Below are 22,141 nucleotides of genomic sequence, written 5' to 3' on the forward strand. Positions count from 1 at the left end.
TAGGGTTAGGGCTTGGGTTAGGCCTAGGGTTAGGGCTAGGGATAGGGTTAGGGTTGGGGTTGGGGTTAGAGTTAGGGGGTTAGGGCTAGGGTTAGGGTTAGGGTTAGAGTTAGGGGGTTAGCGTTAGGGGGTTAGGGTTAGGGCTTGGGTTAGGCCTAGGGTTAGGGTTGGGGTTGGGGTTAGGGTTAGAGTTAGGGGGTTAGGGTTAGGCCTAGGGTTAGGGTTAGGGCTTGGGTTAGGGTTGGGGTTGGGGTTGGGGTTAGGGTTAGAGTTAGGGGGTTAGGGTTAGGGTTAGGGCTTGGGTTAGGCCTAGGGTTAGGGTTGGGGCTAGGGTTAGGGTTGGGGTTGGGGTTAGGGCTAGGGTTAGGGGTTAGGGCTTGGGTTAGGGTTAGGGTTGGGGTTAGGGTTAGCGTTAGGGCTAGGGTTAGGGGGTTAGGGGGTTAGGGTTTTGGGGTTAGGGTTAGGGGGTTAGGGTTAGGCCTAGGGTTAGGGCTAGGGCTAGGGCTAGGGTTAGGGTTGGGGTTAGAGTTAGGGGGTTAGGGCTAGGGTTAGGGGGTTAGGGCTAGGGTTAGGGGGTTAGGGTTAGAGTTAGGGGGTTAGCGTTAGGGGGTTAGGGGGTTAGGGTTAGGGGGTTAGGGTTAGGGCTTGGGTTAGGCCTAGGGTTAGGGTTGGGGCTAGGGTTAGGGTTGGGGTTAGGGTTAGAGTTAGGGGGTTAGGGTTAGGGCTAGGGTTAGGATTAGGGGTTAGGGTTAGGGCTTGGGTTAGGCCTAGGGTTAGGGTCAGGGTTGGGGTTAGGGTTAGCGTTAGGGCTAGGGTTAGGGGGTTAGGGTTAGGGTTTTGGGGTTAGGGGGTTAGGGTTAGGGGGTTAGGGGGTTAGGGTTAGGGTTAGGCCTAGGGTTAGGGTTAGGCCTAGGGTTAGGGCTTGGGTTAGGGTTAGGGCTTGGGTTATGCCTAGGGTTAGGGTTAGGGTTTAGGGTTAGGGTTAGGGGGTTAGGGTTAGGCCTAGGGTTAGGCCTAGGGTTAGGGTTAGGCCTAGGGTTAGGGTTAGGTGGTTAGGGGGTTAGGGTTAGGGCTAGGGCTAGGGTTAGGGTTAGGGTTGGGGTTGGGGTTAGGGGGTTAGGGTTAGGCCTAGGGTTAGGGCTTGGGTTAGGGTTAGGCCTAGGGTTAGGGTTAGGCCTAGGGTTAGGGTTAGGGTTGGGTTAGGTTAGGGTTAGGGCTAGGGCTAGGATTAGGGTTAGGGTTGGGGTTAGGGGGTTAGGGTTAGGCCTAGGTTTAGGCCTAGGGTTAGGGCTTGGGTTAGGGTTAGGCCTAGGGTTAGGCCTAGGGTTAGGGTTAGGGTTAGGGCTAGGGTTGGGGTTAGGGTTAGAGTTAGGGGGTTAGGGTTAGGATTAGGGTTAGGGCTTGGGTTAGGCCTAGGGTTAGGGTTGGGGTTAGGGGGTTAGGGTTAGTGTTAGGGCTAGGGTTAGGGGGTTAGGGTTAGGGGGTTAGGATTAGAGGGTTAGGGTTAGGGTTAGGATTAGGGTTAGGGTTAGGGCTTGGGTTAGGGTTGGGGCTAGGGTTGGGGTTGGGGTTAGAGTTAGGGGGTTAGGGTTAGGGCTAGGGTTAGGGTTAGGGGTTAGGGTTAGGGCTTGGGTTAGGCCTAGGGTTAGGGTTAGGGTTGGGGTTAGGGGGTTAGGGTTAGCGTTAGGGCTAGGGTTAGGGGGTTAGGGTTAGGGTTTTGGGGTTAGGGGGTTAGGGTTAGGCCTAGGGTTAGGGCTTGGGTTAGGCCTAGGGTTAGGGCTAGGGCTAGGGTTAGGGTTGAGGTTGGGGTTAGAGTTAGGGGGTTAGGGCTAGGGTTAGGGTTAGGGGGTTAGGGTTAGAGTTAGGGGGTTAGCGTTAGGGGGTTAGGGTTAGGGGGTTAGGGTTAGGGCTTGGGTTAGGTCTAGGGTTAGGGTTGGGGTTAGGGTTAGAGTTAGGGGGTTAGGGTTAGGCCTAGGGTTAGGGTTAGGGCTTGGGTTAGGGTTGGGGTTAGGGTTAGAGTTAGGGGGTTAGGGTTAGGGTTAGGGCTTGGGTTAGGCCTAGGGTTAGGGTTGGGGCTAGGGTTGGGGTTGGGGTTAGGGTTAGGGCTAGGGTTAGGGGTTAGGGCTTGGGTTAGGCCTAGGGTTAGGGTTAGGGTTAGGGTTGGGGTTAGGGTTAGCGTTAGGGCTAGGGTTAGGGGGTTAGGGGGTTAGGGTTTTGGGGTTAGGGTTAGGGGGTTAGGGTTAGGCCTAGGGTTAGGGCTTGGGTTAGGCCTAGGGTTAGGGCTAGGGCTAGGGTTAGGGTTGGGGTTAGAGTTAGGGGGTTAGGGCTAGGGTTAGGGGGTTAGGGTTAGAGTTAGGGGGTTAGCGTTAGGGGGTTAGGGGGTTAGGGTTAGGGTTAGGGGGTTAGGGTTAGGGCTTGGGTTAGGCCTAGGGTTAGGGTTAGGGCTAGGGTTGGGGTTGGGGTTAGGGTTAGAGTTAGGGGGTTAGGGTTAGGGTTAGGGCTTGGGTTAGGCCTAGGGTTAGGGTTGGGGTTAGGGTTAGCGTTAGGGCTAGGGTTAGGGCTTGGGTTAGGGCTTGGGTTAGGCCTAGGGTTAGGGTTAGGGTTAGGGTTAGGCCTAGGGTTAGGGTTAGGCCTAGGGTTAGGGTTGGGGTTGGGGTTGGGGTTGGGGTTAGAGTTAGGGGGTTAGGGGGTTAGGGTTAGGGGGTTAGGGTTAGGGTTAGGGTTAGGGTTGGGGTTGGGGTTAGAGTTAGGGGGTTAGGGGGTTAGGGTTAGGGGGTTAGGGTTAGGGTTAGACTATGTCGTGGCGGTGACAGAACTTACTTCTGCAGGACGGCCTGCCACTCCCCCAGTCTCTCTCCGATAGGGAAGCGGGCGATCATGCCGTGGATCTTGGCCCTCCATTCGCTCATGTAGTCCTCGATATCGAAGACGAACGGCTGCTGGCCGAAGTTAGCGTCTACGATCTCACCAGGGGTCTGGAGACCCACAGTGGGGTACAGGTTGGGCTGAGAGGGACCAAAGACAGAAAAGAAACCGTGATTTTAAGGACAGGATTGACCCTCAGCCGTGGGTTTGAGTCGTGGAATGGCCCTGTCATCATGAGACGGTGACAGGAAGCATGTGGTTAGTCTGACCACATGGTTGAACCTGCTGACCAGTCTGTCAACTGATCAGTCTGTCTACTGACCAGTCTGTCTACTGACCAGGGCTGGACGGTGGACATTTACACTCAGCTGCACTTCTGACACCTTTAACAATCAAATGAAGGAGGATTCTCTTCATACGTCACATTTGTTTTTAATCTAAATCCAAATTAAATTAAATTCAGTGGCAACAAAAACATCAGTTAAAAATGGAATTAGGGATGTAACGACACGATAATTTCATATCACGGTTATTGTGACCAAAATTATCACAGTTATCATTATTATCGCGGTATTGTTGAAATTGTGCTGAAAATGGTCAAATAGTACTAATACACACACTGAAAGAACTGAACCAAGTATCTTAAAAAAAAAAAAAAAAAACAACCACAAAAAAACAAATATAATAACAGTCCCACTGTCCCTTCTGTGTCAGAAACATTCACATATTAACCCTTAGTGGTCTGAGTCTATTCTGTCTGTTTTTCAGTCCTTTTGATTTGGCCTTTATATACTATAGAAACAAATGTTTACTATACCCATGTTTGGATCTGTTTTTTCAGCACAACTTCATCTGTATCATCTGTCTGTTATTTTTTCACTTTAACCTACTATAAAAACATAAAAGGACAAAAAACACAAAAATATATAAAATCCGATTTGAAAAATGTATATAATTTATTGCATAAATAACACACATATGTTTAACGAACCTTTTCACAGACTTTAAAAGTGAATATTGGTTCAAATATTAGGTATAGAAAATTAAAATTGGAATAAATTAAACTATACTCAAATATTTGACATTAAAGCAGATCTGTACAGAGGGTTTTTTCCCTAAAAGTGCGGTAATCAAACACAGTTATCATGAGAATTAGAATTTAAACAGTAATACTAACAGTCTGTGATTTTACCGCCATTTATTGTTATACTGGTAATGGTTCCATCCCTAAATGGAATCCACTATTAACACACTTGAGGAGGTTGAACATTTAAAACTGCTGACTTTTTAAGATGAACTGAGAAAAAAACCCAACCTCCTCCAAGAAAATTCAGTTTCATTGTTTTATCTTCTGTTACTTTGCTTAATCACTCCTTTACTTTATCCAACATTTTCATCTTCCAGTGGGAGACATTAACTGTATCTCATCATAAAAAGGTTAACTGGTTAACATTTTAATTATCTTACAAACAGAGTAACATTTTATTAAGGAATAAAATGTTTTGAGAAAGTTGACGTGAATGTATTTTTTTGATGAGACTAAACTTGGAGCTGGTCTACAGACGTCTGGAGACAGTGTAAGACAGAGAAAGTAAAAAAAAAATACAAACTGACTGTTGGTTACAAGTCGTTTTGGTTCAACAGGCTCAAAACTGTCCAAATAATTAAATGCCTTTGCCCACTTATTTTTTACACTATTGAATCTCACTAAGGGCTTGATCTGTAAAGATGCTGCTGTAACTAAATGAGGGACTTGGCTGGAATACTATTTATTCTTATGTTTATATTCACTATTTATGCTTTGTACAGAATATATTTTTCATCCTGTGTTATTTAAACTGTATTGTTTTATTATTGCATTTTTAGCTTTTTACTACATTGTCATATCTGTATTTAGTTTTTAAATTGTTTGTCATCTGTTTGCTGTAACGTCCTGTTTTTCTATTCTGTATTTGCTGTTGTCTGTTTACCTGCCCTGGGACTGCAGATGCTAATTAGCTCTTAGCTAACTCTGGTGCTACTGTGTGACTGTACACTGTCCCTGTCAGATAAACAATAAAGTCAAGTAACTGTGAGCTGGTAATCCCATCTGCTCTGACAGCTGGAACAGCCAGCAGCCAATCTGTTCCATTTTCCACACTAGTTTGACTGGTACAACCCTTAAAGTAGCATTTTTCTTCCAAAAAAAAAAGACAAAAAAAAGAAAGGAAATATTCCCATTACTTTGGCCACTGGATGAAAAAAAACAGTTTTAGTTCCAAGCCAGCTGTCAAAAGAGCTGCCTCATGTGTGAAAATACCTATCACACTTGTGCAGGGATATAAAAGAACATTTAACAAGAATAGGGATTTTTAAAGTTCATTTTTATTTTATTATTATTCATTATTTTTATCAGTAATTCATACTATTTACTAAATGCTGCTGACAGTTGGGGACCTGAGTACAACGTTTTGTTTCTGTGTATTTTTTATATGCTGGAATGACAAAAAAACTGGAATCTGAATCTGAGAACTTTTCAATGGCACGTTATTCATTGTAACTGGAATATTATTATTATTATTGTTATTATTATTGTTATTATCATCATCATCATCATCATCATTATCATCATCATCATCATTATTATTATTATTATTAGCATCATCATCATTATCATCATTATCATTATTATTATGTATATGTATATGTATATGTATATGTATATGTTGCTTTTGGTACTTACAGGGAGGTCTGTGAAGGCTACACCTAAAGGAGAGAAGAACAAACTGTCAAACACACTTCTACATTAGATCAAACACATGACTTTGAACACATACTTTCATATAAATTCCACAGACTGGTGTGCGGTGTTTACCCACCTAAACTGATGCCATTTTTGGTGTAAAAGCATGTGTTGTTGATGAGGTTGACGCAGCAGCCAATCACGTCGCCTGTGGTGAACGTCGGGCCGTACGGTTGGCCGGTCCCGGAGGAACAGAAGGAGTGGCCGTCATCTCCGTGGTAACCGTACGAGTGCTTGTCCCATCCTAAAATAGGACAAGGATTAGGATTAGCTTTCTGAATTTTACATTATTCAGCCGTCTGAATAAAGTCACAGATTGTGTAATTATGAACAAAAATGAGCCATGTGTACGAAGGACGCTTCACAGCGGCACAGTTCCTTTGAAAACAGAAGAATAAAGAGTGGGACTGGAGCTGAAGGGGCCGGCTCCAGGGCATTCTGACGCTTTTTGGGGTTTTCTCATCATAGTGTTGGCTGCCAAAGGAAGAGAGACACTTCCTCATTCACATCTACTGCTCAGATGTTCCCAACTGACAACACTGAACACACACACACACACACACACACACACACACAGTGTCTGGCATGTGACGCAGTACCTGGAACAGCCAGCAGGAGGCTCTCACCTATAGTAAGGACACTGGTGAGTCACTACAGCAGCAGAGGAACAGCACTGGGAGAGTACTGGGGGAGTACTGGGGGAGTACTGGGGGAGTACTGGGAGTGTACTGGGGGAGTACTGGGGGAGTACTGGGGGAGTACTGGGAGAGTACTGGGGGAGTACTGGGAGAGTACTGGGAGAGTACTGGGAGAGTACTGGGGGAGTACTGGGGGAGCTGAGGAGGATTTCCAAAGTAAACTACAGATTTATAGTTAGTGTGAGAGGGAAAAAGTTAATAATTAGGGATCAAATCTTAGTAACCGTTTCATGCCTTTTGGTCAGTCCAGTGGTCAGTCCAGTGGACAGCTATTTGACAGCTGTTCTCTTTTATATTCATGGGTCAGTAAACACACAAAAGCTTCTAAGGTCGTCCAGATAACACACCAGTTTACCAGTGAGGTGCGTACTGACACAAAGTCCTGACATCATGTTGCATGGGTTTGGTTTCAGTTCCAGATCAGCTGACACAGGGGACCCTTCTGCACCATCCCATAATAATACACTGACATTCAGACCAGTACTGTAACATTGCTGTTCTTGATAAAGCTGATCTGCACTCAGATGTTTGAGCGTAAATCCATTTTCAGTTACTAGACTGTGATGAACCGGTTACTTCAACAAAAAGGTTTGTTACCTCCACCAAGGAGGTTGTGTTTTTACCAGGGTTTGTCTGTCCGTCTGTCTGTCCGTTAGTGTGCAACAGAACTCAAAAAGTTATGGACAGATTTGGATGAAATTTTCAGGGTTTGTTGGAAATGGGATAAGGAAGAAATGATTAAATTTTGGTGGTGATCGGGGGTGGGGGGGCCCACAGGGGGGGCGCAGACCACAAAATTTCATCCAAATCTGTCCATAACTTTTTGAGTTATGTTGCACACTAACGGACAGACAAACAAACAGACAAACAAACAAACAGACAAACAAACCCTGGCAAAAACATAACCTCCTTGGCGTGGGGGGGCCCACAGGGGGGGCCACTGATCAGCCTTGGCGGAGGTCTGCGCTCTCCGAGTGCTTCTAGTTTAAATATATGTATCATCTCCATGAAGTGAGTGTTAGCTTGTATTAGAGTACGATGAAATGTGAGAAAACATCAGATTAGCTGCAGTAAAAATGGTATTTCATAGTTTTCACACGTACATCACTTTCAGATATTGCATTTTAATAAACTTTTCTTTGCTTCAAAATGACACATAACCCATGGTGTCCAGCTGAGCGGACATTTTTGTAACTCCATGAAAAATAGGTTCATTAAAAAAACATTCTATTGCTTCATTTTTTTTTCATGCCTAAAGAGGAAAAAATCCTGACTGCAGTTCTCCTAATTCATGCATGAAAGGGTTAAAAAAAAAAAAAAAAAAAAACTGTTAATTACAGTCTAACAATTAACAACTGATTTCCACTCAAACCTGTGAGTGCAGATCAGGTTCATGTGGAACAGCAGTGACAGTGCTGCTCTGAATGATTATTATGGGATGGTGCAGAAGTGTCCACTGTGTCGGCTGATCTGGAACTGAAACAACCAAACCATGAATATACAGAGAACAGCTGGAGAAGAACTGACCACTGGACTGACCACTGGAGTGACCAGTGTGCATGAAAGGGTTAATTATGATCTCCTGTATGCAATTTGTTCCACCGTAACCCTTTCGTGCACACTGGTCAGTCCAGTGGTCAGTCCAGTGGTCAGTTCTTCTCCAGCTGTTCTCTGTATATTCATGGGTTTGGTTTCAGTTCCACATCAGCCAACACAGTGGACACTAATGCACCACTTCTGCAAATCAATTGCAAATTGTTATTAGACTGTGATTAATAGAGTTTTTTTTTTTTTTTTTTTTTTTCCAAACAAAAAGTTTTGGTTTTTTTTTGCATATTATCTGAGTGAGTAATAACTAAGGCTGTGTATCAGCAAGAATCTGGAGATATGATACAAATCACAATACTGGGATCACAATACGATATATGACGATATATCATGATACTGTTAAAAAGGCCATTTTTTCTTTGTTTCTTTTTTAAATGATTATTTCCTGGAAGAATTGAATTCCATCATAAATCTGCCCAAATCCTAAACACATTTGTATTTGATCCCAACAGGATCTAATGTTCTATCAGCAAATGTTCCAACTGTGTTCAAACTGAAATTGTGTTTTCCAGACATTCCAGTTTCAGATCCTGTTCAAATGTTCAGATTCTATTAGTTCACAACTAACATCAGAACAGGATTTGAGTTCAATCCAAACAAAGGAACTAACATCTGCCTCAGAGTAAAAAGTGCTTTTAGGATGATTCAAATAAACATTATTTAATAAAAAAAAGTGGAAAATAATAATAAAGAAGATATGAACAAAAAAGAAAACCAAAAAACAAAAATGAACCTCCACCATATTTTCATTTGAATAAATACGTAAAAATATCCATACAGGACTTTTTAATATTGATACAGTATTGTGAAATGAAATATTGCGATATATTGCAGAAGTGATATTTTCTAACAGCCCTAGTAATAATTAGTATTATAATATGTTCAAATGTGAGAAAATGTCAGATTAGCAGCATTAACCTCTTGACACCCAGGAAAGTGAAAATTTTAGCTTTTCTCCATTAAACAATTGTCGTGATTGGAAACTGCATAATGCAACAGTTTTTTTTCCCCCCAGATACATTTTTTAGTATTATTTTTATTTATTTAATTTTTAATGGAAAGTCCTTTGCAATGGACAGCATTTTTTAAGTAAAACTGTCAAACTTTTTCCCAAAAAAATTCAGTCACATTATTTTTTCATGCCTACAGATGAATAAAAACACTCAAGAAAAAAAATCTTGATTATTATTATTATTATTTTTATTCATGCATGAAAGGGTTAAACAGGAAATCCAGTCTAAAGCAGAGGTGTGGAACATGTGGGCCCTCCAAAGGTTCCAGTCCGACCCGTGGAGGAATTTACAAAGTGCAACAATTACACTGAAGACATGAACAGTCAAAGTGTCCAACCCATTTTTATTCAGGTTCCACGTTGTGATCTCAAATAAAATAATATCATAATTACCTAGAAATAATGACTCCAAATTCTCTTGGTTTAATGTGAAAAAAATTACATTATGCCTATAGAAAATGATAACTCCAAATTTCTCTCTGTTTTAGTGCAAAAAACCACCCAAAAACATTAAAGTATGAAAATATTAACATTAACAAACTATCCTTTTATTATTATTTTTTATTTTGCCTTTATTTCACCAGGAAGTCCCATTGAGATTAGGAATCTCTTTTGCAGGGGAGACCTGGCCAAGGTAGCAGATAGATGACCTGAACAAATATGAACAACATGAAATATCTGAAGAAAATTCAGTGCTACTGTACCAATATTCTGCTTGTTACTAAATGTTTTGTGCCTTTGTAGATCTGATCTGTAATGCACATGTGTAAATGACACGTCGAGGCATGATATTTTTAAAACTGCACTTATTTTTCTTTAGAAATTTGACTTCTTTTCAGTTTTATTCACATTGTTTTTCTTTTGATAGTTTGTAAATGTAAATAGTTTCATAATTTAATGTTATTTGCACTAAAACAAAGAGAAAAATTAGGTATTGTCATTATTTACAGGAAAAAATTACATTGGAAAAAATCTAACTCTGACCCAGTGGATCTGTCTCATTTCTGTTCCAAACATCTGATCCCACTGAAACTCCGACAGAATCCCCTCCAGAGGAACTGTACACTGAGACAGAAGAAGTGATTTACAGACCAGAGATCTGCAGCATCTGAGTTACACTGATCTGAACAGCAGCATCTACACTGGGTCCACTGGAGGAGGGTTTGGCTCCAATTAAGCAAAAAAATCTTGAGTTAAGCAAAAACATCTTCCAGTGGAACTAGTAAAAATCATCTTGGTCAGATTTCTACTACAACTACTGTAAGACTTATGAAGCAGAAGTGGAACACATGAATAATAATTACAATTCTGGTTTGTTTTTAGGCTTCATGAACAAAAACTGCACTGGGCAGAACTGACAAAGAACTGAGTAATGGAGTAAATGTATGTTCATAAAAAGTCCGTTTCATTCAAAGAGATTAAAATGCCATAAAATAGCAAAATAAAAATTAGAAGCAATGAAAAGCATATTTAGCACTTTTTCTTTTCTTTTTTTCTTTTTTATATATGGACTGAAACTACAGGCTTGTTCGATGAAAATGTAAAAATGCGGTGTTGGTCTCCAAGCAAGTGCACAATTTAAATACAGAAACAAAGGTTTTCACTCAGGAAGATTAACTTCAGTTTTATTGGAACCAGGGATGTAACCATTACTGGTATAATGATAAAAGGCGGTAAAATTCCCGACAGTTAGTATTAGCGTTTAAATTCTAATTATCATGATAACTGTTTGATTACTGCACTTTCAACACAAACTTGATCTGGAAAATGGTCCAACAGTGTCCATAAGGTTCCATCTTTAATGCACATGTGTATGTTTGATGTTTACATGTTAATATTTGAATGTTTCTGCAACAGAAAGTACATTGTGCCTGTTACTTTATTTTTTCTTTCTTTTTTTTTTTTTTTTTTTTTAAATACAACTTGGTTAAATTATTTACAGTTGTGCATAAGACAAGAACTTTTTCCAGCACATTTCAACAATACCATGATGTAATAATAATAGCTGTGATCATTTTGGTCACAATAACTGTGATACGAAATGTTCATATCGTTATGGGCTCCAGTGTGTTCACAGCTCTGCGTCTGTGTTCATATTAAATCAGTTTCAGTGAATCCAAAGGAACTCTGTGTTGGTAAATGACAGTTGTTCAAATGGACAGGATTTCAGTTCTGTTCAACATGTTGATGCTCATATGAACTATGTTTTCAGCTCAAAAATGAACCATTTCAGCACAATTAATGCTATATTTTCATGTCACAAATGGACAAGTTCTATTTGAACCAGAGGTTGCACTAGACATTTTTACGGTCCATCATTTTGACGGACAGGGTCATAAAAATTCCGTCATAACACATTATTATCTGTCATTTCAAATGTTTATTTGTGAATGCTAAACAGATCTATTCAGTCGTATTTAATGTTCAGAAACATCTGAGTGATGCAGCAGCTGGAGTTGCTGCTGCTGATAAACCAACCTGATATCACCACTGGCATCATTCTGTCCTTCACTGTGAACTGGTGTGTTCTCATGCACTGAGGGTTAGAGTTCAGCTTCTGTGAACCACAGATCTACGCACACATTTACATGGGATCTAATAACACATGAAAGGTAGAACATGCGTACATAGAACACACCAAATGCCATAAAAACTGCAGTATTCCTCGCTCGTCCGTCATCCTTCACCATCAGTCCCTCTTTTTTCTCCACGTTTCTCACTGCCATCATATTTACTGGGCTTTAAAATAAGGAGACTCAGCTGTGTGCACAGTTTGCACGAGCAAAGGAGCATCGAATTTAGGCTGAAGTCACAGAAACGACCACACAAGACTGACACTGACTAATATGAACACTGACACCAACTGGACAGGAGGGGGACTACAGCTGGACTAACTGGACAGGGTCTACTACAGCTGGACTAACTGGACAGGGTCTACTACAGGTGGACTAACTGGACAGGGTCTACTACAGGTGGACTAACTGGACAGGGTCTACTACAGCTGGACTAACTGGACAGGGTCTACTACAGCTGGACTAACTGGACAGGGTCTACTACAGCTGGACTAACTGGACAGGAGGGGGACTACAGGTGGACTAACTGGACAGGGTCTACTACAGCTGGACTAACTGGACAGGGTCTACTACAGCTGGACTAACTGGACAGGAGGGGGACTACAGGTGGACTAACTGGACAGGGTCTACTACAGCTGGACTAACTGGACAGGGTCTACTACAGCTGGACTAACTGGACAGGAGGGGGACTACAGCTGGACTAACTGGACAGGGTCTACTACAGCTGGACTAACTGGACAGGGTCTACTACAGCTGGACTAACTGGACAGGAGGGGGACTACAGGTGGACTAACTGGACAGGGTCTACTGCAGCTGGACTAACTGGACAGGGTCTACTACAGCTGGACTAACTGGACAGGGTCTACTACAGCTGGACTAACTGGACAGGGTCTACTACAGGTGGACTAACTGGACAGGGTCTACTACAGCTGGACTAACTGGACAGGGTCTACTACAGCTGGACTAACTGGACAGGGTCTACTACAGCTGGACTAACTGGACAGGGTCTACTACAGGTGGACTCACTGGACAGGGTCTACTACAGGTGGACTAACTGGACAGGGTCTACTACAGCTGGACTAACTGGACAGGAGGGGGACTACAGCTGGACTAACTGGACAGGGTCTACTACAGCTGGACTAACTGGACAGGGTCTACTACAGGTGGACTAACTGGACAGGGTCTACTACAGCTGGACTAACTGGACAGGGTCTACTACAGCTGGACTAACTGGACAGGGTCTACTACAGCTGGACTAACTGGACAGGGTCTACCACAGGTGGACTAACTGGACAGGAGGGGGACTACAGCTGGACTAACTGGACAGGGTCTACTACAGCTGGACTAACTGGACAGGGTCTACTACAGGTGGACTAACTGGACAGGGTCTACTACAGCTGGACTAACTGGACAGGGTCTACTACAGCTGGACTAACTGGACAGGGTCTACTACAGCTGGACTAACTGGACAGGGTCTACTACAGCTGGACTAACTGGACAGGGTCTACTACAGCTGGACTAACTGGACAGGAGGGGGACTACAGCTGGACTAACTGGACAGGGTCTACTACAGCTGGACTAACTGGACAGGGTCTACTACAGCTGGACTAACTGGACAGGAGGGGGACTACAGGTGGACTAACTGGACAGGGTCTACTACAGGTGGACTAACTGGACAGGGTCTACTACAGCTGGACTAACTGGACAGGGTCTACTACAGCTGGACTAACTGGACAGGGTCTACCACAGGTGGACTAACTGGACAGGAGGGGGACTACAGCTGGACTAACTGGACAGGGTCTACTACAGCTGGACTAACTGGACAGGGTCTACTACAGCTGGACTAACTGGACAGGGTCTACTACAGGTGGACTAACTGGACAGGGTCTACTACAGGTGGACTAACTGGACAGGGTCTACTACAGCTGGACTAACTGGACAGGGTCTACTACAGGTGGACTAACTGGACAGGGTCTACTACAGCTGGACTAACTGGACAGGGTCTACTACAGCTGGACTAACTGGACAGGGTCTACTACAGGTGGACTAACTGGACAGGGTCTACTACAGCTGGACTAACTGGACAGGAGGGGGACTACAGCTGGACTAACTGGACAGGGTCTACTACAGCTGGACTAACTGGACAGGGTCTACTACAGCTGGACTAACTGGACAGGGTCTACTACAGCTGGACTAACTGGACAGGGTCTACTACAGCTGGACTAACTGGACAGGGTCTACTACAGCTGGACTAACTGGACAGGGTCTACTACAGGTGGACTAACTGGACAGGGTCTACTACAGCTGGACTAACTGGACAGGAGGGGGACTACAGCTGGACTAACTGGACAGGGTCTACTACAGCTGGACTAACTGGACAGGGTCTACTACAGCTGGACTAACTGGACAGGGTCTACTACAGCTGGACTAACTGGACAGGGTCTACTACAGCTGGACTAACTGGACAGGGTCTACTACAGCTGGACTAACTGGACAGGGTCTACTACAGGTGGACTAACTGGACAGGGTCTACTACAGCTGGACTAACTGGACAGGGTCTACTACAGGTGGACTGCTGTTGTATTCAGTGTAGTTGTGAACAGTGGTGCTGTTGGTTCTATACAGGTAGGATGTTGGTTCTATACAGGTGGATGTTGGTTCTATGCAGGTGGATGTTGGTTCTATACAGGTAGAATGTTGGTTCTATGCAGGTGGATGTTGGTTCTATACAGGTGGATGTTGGTTCTATGCAGGTGGATGTTGGTTCTATGCAGGTGGATGTTGGTTCTATACAGGTGGATGTTGGTTCTATGCAGGTGGATGTTGGTTCTATACAGGTGGATGTTGGTTCTATGCAGGTGGATGTTGGTTCTATACAGGTGGATGTTGGTTCTATGCAGGTGGATGTTGGTTCTATACAGGTGGATGTTGGTTCTATACAGGTGGATGTTGGTTCTATGCAGGTGGATGTTGGTTCTATACAGGTAGGATGTTGGTTCTATGCAGGTGGATGTTGGTTCTATACAGGTAGGATGTTGGTTCTATACAGGTGGATGTTGGTTCTATGCAGGTGGATGTTGGTTCTATACAGGTAGGATGTTGGTTCTATGCAGGTGGATGTTGGTTCTATATCTGTCAAAATGACGGATGGCCTCCAGAATTTTCCATCATTTAAAAAAAAAATCCGTCAGTGACGGAATATTTTTGGTTAACGCGACCTCTGATTTGAACTGAATTTCTCTGAAAAACAAATCTTCTCTTCTTTTGGATTCCCCAGTTTTTCTTCCCAGATTCTCTCCTCCATATCACATGTTTTATTTGTACAGGTTCAATCTGGAGTATGGTGCTGATCCATCCTGCTTCTGTTCCACCAATACATACATGAGGAATGGCACACAGCACTGTTTACATCAACACTTTTACAATAAGAAGCATTTTTAGACACAAAGAACAATTCTAGATTGTTCTTTCCTCTTTAGTCTGATGCTAAACTATCCAATAAATAATAGTGCTCCTAGTTTTTGCACAGGGATCATTAGTGTAAACGCTGACATGGCTGCAGAGCATCAGTATGATGGGATCCACAACAACCATGTCACATCCGTCCACTGACACATTAGTGTTTTTGTGTCAGCTGGGATTGTTTTAGATCCACAATACCAACATTTATGAAGAAGAGCACAATTAGCAATAGGAAGTCTAGAAGTTTATTCCTAATAAAGTACTGGGACTGACCAGAGCATCATGGGTAATGTCACGTCCGTCCACCAGCAAAAGTTTTCACATCCACGTGCTATTCCAAATCCAATATTTATGAAAATAGAGCTTCCACTGTCAGAGAATATCAGTAGTCTGTGCACAAATGGATTAGCATTATTTACACACACTTCTGTGACTGTAGGACAACTGTTTGGTTTTTTTTGACAAAAATGGACACTCATTTGACCCCCTAAATTAAAGTAAATTTTAGCCGTTACATCTGAAATTAGAACCATTAATGTTTCATCTGTACTTACAACAGAAGAAAGTGACCAACACACACAGTGCGGTCTGACCTGAAGTGACCTTTGCATTTGTCAGTATATAACTCCTCAACAGGATGAAATGCGACCTCTGTGGGTTCCATGTCCACTGCATTCTGCCTATCCAAGAGAAATATATTGATGCCCATACTGAGCTGACGCCGCACAAACTCCTGTTTGCTGGGCCCGGCTAAAACAGTGTAGAAAGCTGAGGGGTGGTGTGTTCAGACAGGAGCACAGCTGTTTGAGTGAATGGAACAGCTCCATGACAGACCAGCGCTACAGATGGGAGTCACATGTGTTTGGAGACTCCGCCCTGACAGCCTAATGCAGTCACACATACAGACGGGCTGCATAAACAGCGCATACGACTGGGATTTGAATACAGACAGCGGATAACATGACAGCAGGATTATTCTACCACCGCACAGGACACCACTGCATGGGTTTTCTTCCCAGATCCTCTTCCACTTATTTGTATGAGAAACCTGCTGTGTCTTAAAGGCTGTTCGCCTCCAAATAGAAAAAAAAAGCATAGTATACCAAATCAAAGTTCAGCGTCTCACTAAGCATCCACATTCCAAACTATAATAAACCCTATTCCAAATATAGTGCATTTTTGTGTTCAGACCACGGGGCCAGAGGGGAAGTATCTGAAAGATGTTGGATCCAAAAACTTCTGGGTGCCATAGACATCAGGGATGGAACCAGATGAACATGTCAGGTCAGGGTTACTGTGACCGAAATTATCACAGTTCTCATTATTATCTCAGTATTGTTGAAATTGTGCTCAAAATGTTCAAAAAGTACTGATACACACACTGAAATAATTTAACCAAGTTGTATATGGAATAAAATTTAAAAAAATAATAGTCCCCATGTTCCTTCTGTGTCAGAAACATTCACATATTAACCCTTAGTGGTCTGAGTCTGTTCTGTCTGTTTTTCAGTCCTTTTGATTTGGCCTTTATATACTATAGAAACAAATGTTTACTATACCCATGTTTGGATCTGGTTTTTCAGCACAACTTCATCTATATCATCTGTCTATTATTTTTTCACTTTAACCTACTATAAAAACACAAAAGGACAGAAAACACACAAAAAACCATAGAAAAGCCGATTTGAAAAATGTATATAATTTATTGCATAGATAACACACAGATGTTTAACGAACCTTTTCACAGACTTTAAAAGTGAATATTGGTTCAAATATTAGGTATAGAAAATTAAAACTGGAATAAATTAAAACTATATTCAAATATTTGACATTAAAGCATATAAGCATTTTCTGTGGAAAAGTGCGGTAATCAAACACGGTTATCATGATAATAAGAATTTAAACGGTAATACTGACCATCTGTGATTTAACCGCCGTTCATCATCATACCGCTAATTGTTACATAATTTTTACAACAGACATGCATTGAACTTCTTTCCAAAACTATTATGTCATTCTTTTTTCTTCCAGGACTCATCTAATAAGTGCTCAGGTGTTTCCTCTGTTAATTCTCTATGAAGGTGAATAGAAAGCTTTGATGTCAGCCATTTCAGACTGTCCCAGCTCTGTATGACAGCCCTTTCTTCCACATAACGAATCTGTCGTCAAGGCTGATCGGTTCATTATCATCTGTGTAAAATGGCATTGCTAGTCCACACTTGCATTATGCTAGCACTAGGGATGGAACCATATGAAAATTTTATATCATGGTTATTGTGACCAAAATGATCACAGTTATTATTATTATTATTGCTGTATTGTTGAAATGTGCTCAAAATGTTCAAAAAATACTGATCCACACACTGACAGAATTTAACCAAGTTGTATTTAGAAAAAGAAACAAATGAAATAATCGGCACAATCTACTTTCTGTGGCAGAAACCTTAAATATTAACATGTACAAACATACAAATGTGCATTAAAGCCTTGTGACCCTCAGACATATCTGCACTAGAGGTGGGAATTAAAAGGATTTGATCAATACCAATGCCATCATCAGTTCTGCTCACCAGTCCAATTCCTTATCAATTCTCCTATTGATTCCTGAGTGTTTTTTTTTCAGTGTGAAAAACAGTATTTGGACAGGTGATAGAGGAGCTGCTGTGACCATTTTCAGACCAGATCATCCCCAGTGTCACACATACACACCATTAGACACACTAACACCAACACCAACACCAACACCAACACCAACACTAACACCAACACTAACACCAACACTAACACTAACACCAACACCAACACAAACACAGTCCTATTTTGCTGAACTGTTTAATGAACTAATGTCAATATGCTGAAGGAGGCTTTGAAAACATGTTCTGCTGATCTGCTTCTGCAGGAAATGAGCGGTATCACTCTGATTTTCAAAGTGCTGTAATCGAACACGATTATCATGATAATTACAATTTAAATGCTAACGCTAACCGTTGGAAATTTTACCGTTTATCGCTATACCGGTAATCGTTACATCCCCAGCTAGCGCTTAGCATTAGCTTACCTCTGACCCCTCAGACTTCTGGGCTAATATGTAATAATAATACTACAACCCCACAGTACTACAGATAAACCCAGGTGTACTATAACCCAACAGTACTACAGATAAACCCAGGTGTACTATAACCCCACAGTACTACAGATAAACCCAGGTGTACTATAACCCCACAGTACTACAGATAAACCCAGGTGTACTATAACCCCACAGTACTACAGATAAACCCAGGTGTACTATAACCCAACAGTACTACAGATAAACCCAGGTGTACTATAACCCCACAGTACTACAGATAAACCCAGGTGTACTATAACCCCACAGTACTACAGATAAACCCAGGTGTACTATAACCCAACAGTACTACAGATAAACCCAGGTGTACTATAACCCAACAGTACTACAGTTACAGATACTTCCAGATCAGTTTCACTTTGGAGAACAGGTCCTTGCCCCACGTTTGAAACTCATTTCTAATCATCTTTGATGTTTACTATTAGATACATAATACCTTAAGTAACAAAGTTAGGAAGCCATTGTGTATTTAGGTTTCCAGTACGGCTGTAAGAAAATATGGGTTCTGCAATATATTACAATATTTCATTTCACAATACTGTATCGATATTAAAAAGTACTGTACGGAATTTTTTAGGTATTTATTCAAATGCAGATACTGTGGAGGTTCATTTTAGCTTTTTTGTTTTTCTTTGTTGTTTATATTTTATTTATTATCACTAGCGGCATTGCACCCGTGGTGCCATTGTACGATAGCGCCCTCCTGTGGTGCAACAGCGGCACTGTACCCGTACACCCTCCCCTACAACATTGATCGGACCCCGTGTCGGAGGCCGGACAGACACAGAACGTGCATTATCGTAGGATTTCACACTCTTTTATTCAATAATGTTGGTTCCTTTGTTGTCCAATCCTGTTCTGATGTTAGCTGTGAACTAATAGAATCTGAACATTTGAACAGGATCTGAAACTGGAATGTCTGGAAAACAGAATTTCAGTTTGAACATTTGGTGATAGAACATTAGATCCTGTTGGGATCAAATACAAATGTGTTCAGTATTTGTGCAGATTTATGATGGAATTCAAATAATCATTAAACAAAAAGAAACAAACAAAAAATTGCCTTTTTAACGGTATCGTGACATATGGTATCCTGATCCGAGTACTGTGACTTGTATTGTATCATCAGATTCTGGCCGGTACACGGTCCTGGTTTCCAGAGCCTTTCCGTCTGCACTTGTTGGCTTTGGCGGTACTTCCTCCTCTTGAACCCAACAGTGTGGGTGCACCGGTCCGTCAGTGTCTCTGCTCAATCGCAGCTCGTCTGGCGTTGCCAAAAAGCACAGCGGGGTTAGTGAAAGTAGGTCGTGGGTGACCTGAGATACTGGACGTGTGCTCATACATGTGAATGTGCACAGACGTGTGGAGCCCAGCCTGGTGTAAACAGCTGACTTTACTTGGGTTATCTAAGTGCACTGCTGTTTCTGTTACCGTAACACACACGCTGCTGCTCCATCCTTCCATGTGTTGTCTTTTGTGCATATGTGGATATACTTGTGTGTGTGTGTGTGTGTGTGTGTGCTGAGGTATTAGATTAATCTGCTGACAGGGATATTGCCTCTAAAGCCAGGCTCACTGCTCCAACATGCTAATGAAATGGGCAGGACTCCACAGCAGGATCAGACCCAGAGGTCAGCAGTGGAGAACACTGGACTATGAGGGGACGCACACGTCTGTACACACATGTGGAAATGCATGTGGAGTAGGATGGAACCATTACCACTATAGCCATAAACTGCCGTAAAATCACAGACTGTTAGTATTAGCATTTAAATTCTAATTCTCATGATAACCGTGTTTGATTATCGCACTTTTAGGGGAATAAACCCTCTGTACAGATCTGCTTTAATGTCAAATATCTGAGTAGAGTTTGAATTTATTCCAATTTTAATTTTCTATACCTAATATTTAAACCAATATTCACTTTTAAAGTCTTTGAAAAGGTTCGTTAAACATCTGTGTGTTATTTATGCAATAAATTATATACATTTTTCAAATTGGATTTCATATTTTTGTGTGTTTTTTGTCCTTTTATGTTTTTATAGTAGGTTAAAGTGAAAAAATAATAGACAGATGATATAGATGAAGTTGTGCTGAAAAAACAGATCCCAAACATGGGTATAGTAAACATTTGTTTCTATAGTATATAAAGGCCAAATCAAAAGGACTGAAAAACAGACAGAATAGACTCAGACCACTAAGGGTTAATATTGGAATGTTTCTGACACAGAAGGGACAGTGGGACTGGTATTGTATTTGTTTGTGTTGTTGTTTTTCCAAATACAACTTGGTTCAATTATTTCAGTGTGTGTATTTGTACTTTTTGAACATTTTGAGTACAATTTCAATAATACTGCGATAATAATGATAACCATGATAAATTTTAGTCACAATAACCGTGATCTGACATTCAGTCCACAGCTGTACGGAAACTGCACAGTTTAGGAGTTTAGGAGTTAGTCTGATCCAGGTTAGCTGCTGCACACCACAGCAGCTCCTCTTCCTGGGGTCATTAACAAGATAAAAACAAAGCACCACAATTTCCCACAACTCACTCAACAAACAGGACGTACAGTATGTTGAGAAAAAGAAAAAGGAACGAAAGACGTCAGTCGATGCGGAACTTTAAATCCGTGCAAGTTCCACACGGACATATTGAAGGGGGCACATTGATGTGAAATATGAAATAGCAGCTGACATAAGGAAAAAAAACAAACCAAATATGTCCAAAAATAAATAATTGTGTTCATTTTGTTGTCGGTGTTTCTCTTCAGTTTGTTCAAACAGAATACCAGTTTACCCTCGTTAATGTTGCACTTCATGTGGAATTTTGTTGTTATTGTTCTGCAGAATGTGAACTGACAGAACTGGGATTTCATTTGTGTTGTTTGTTCCAAACTCCCTTTCTGGGAAAAGTGCAATACTAACATTTGAAATACGTTTAGTAATATTTGATTTATTTTAATTTCTATTTGATTTATAGCAGCAGAATTATATTATTCCTGTTTTTTCTACATTCGATTGTCTCCAAAAATTGGGGGAAAAATGTTCAAAACTTCATAATAAATGCATTAAAGACATTTGGAGGGGTTTTCTGACTTCCCGTACTGAACTGAAAAAAAAAAAAAAAAAAAAAAATGAACCGTGGCCTTGAAAACCGAAAACATACAGAACCGGAAATTTTGTGTACCATGACAGGCCTCGAATTCTCCTATGGTTCCATCCCTAATGTTGAGATCCCTAAACGCAGAAGACCGAGGGTGGGCGGGGCAAAACGCAACGAAGTGCAAAGAAGAAGAACACAGTGGTCCAGTCCAGGACACACACATACACACAGAGTGTGGGACAAACACACACTAGCACACAAACACACACTGGTACACAAACACACACCGGCACACAAACACACACCGGTACACAAACACACACCGGTACACAAACACACACCGGCACACAAACACACACCGGTACACAAACACACACCGGTACACAAACACACACCGGTACACAAACACACACCGGTACACAAACACACACCGGTACGCAAACACACACCGGTACGCAAACACACAGTGGTACACAAACACACAGTGGTACGCAAACACACACTGGTACACAAACACACACCGGCACACAAACACACAGTGGTACACAAACACACACTGGCACACAAACACACACCGGCACACAAACACACAGTGGTACACAAACACACACTGGCACACAAACACACACCGGCACACAAACACACACTGGTACACAAACACACACCGGTACACAAACACACAGTGGTACACAAACACACTGGTACACAACCACACACCGGTACACAAACACACAGTGGTACACAAACACACACTGGTACACAAACACACACTGGTACACAAACACACAGTGGTACACAGTGGTACGCAAACACACACTGGTACGCAAACACACAGTGGTACGCAAACACACACTGGTACACAAACACACACCGGTACACAAACACACACCGGCACACAAACTCACAGTGGC

The 22,141-nt window shown here is 42.0% G+C and overlaps 1 protein-coding gene across 1 annotated transcript in view; it reads right to left on the reverse strand.

The window, feature by feature from the left end:
• ranbp10 (RAN binding protein 10) overlaps nt 1-22,141 on the reverse strand; it is a 127,056-nt gene that overhangs the window by 53,174 nt on the left and 51,741 nt on the right. Inside the window, exons 4-6 of the mRNA XM_030130010.1 lie at nt 5,724-5,891; nt 5,588-5,610; nt 2,821-3,005 (exon numbers count right to left, since the gene is read on the reverse strand). Of these exons, the coding sequence (XP_029985870.1) occupies nt 2,821-3,005; nt 5,588-5,610; nt 5,724-5,891 (376 nt within the window). The remainder of the gene's footprint in view (nt 1-2,820; nt 3,006-5,587; nt 5,611-5,723; nt 5,892-22,141) is intronic.

The sequence above is a fragment of the Sphaeramia orbicularis genome, unplaced genomic scaffold (assembly GCF_902148855.1).
Source record: "Sphaeramia orbicularis unplaced genomic scaffold, fSphaOr1.1, whole genome shotgun sequence".
NCBI lineage: Eukaryota > Metazoa > Chordata > Actinopteri > Kurtiformes > Apogonidae > Sphaeramia > Sphaeramia orbicularis.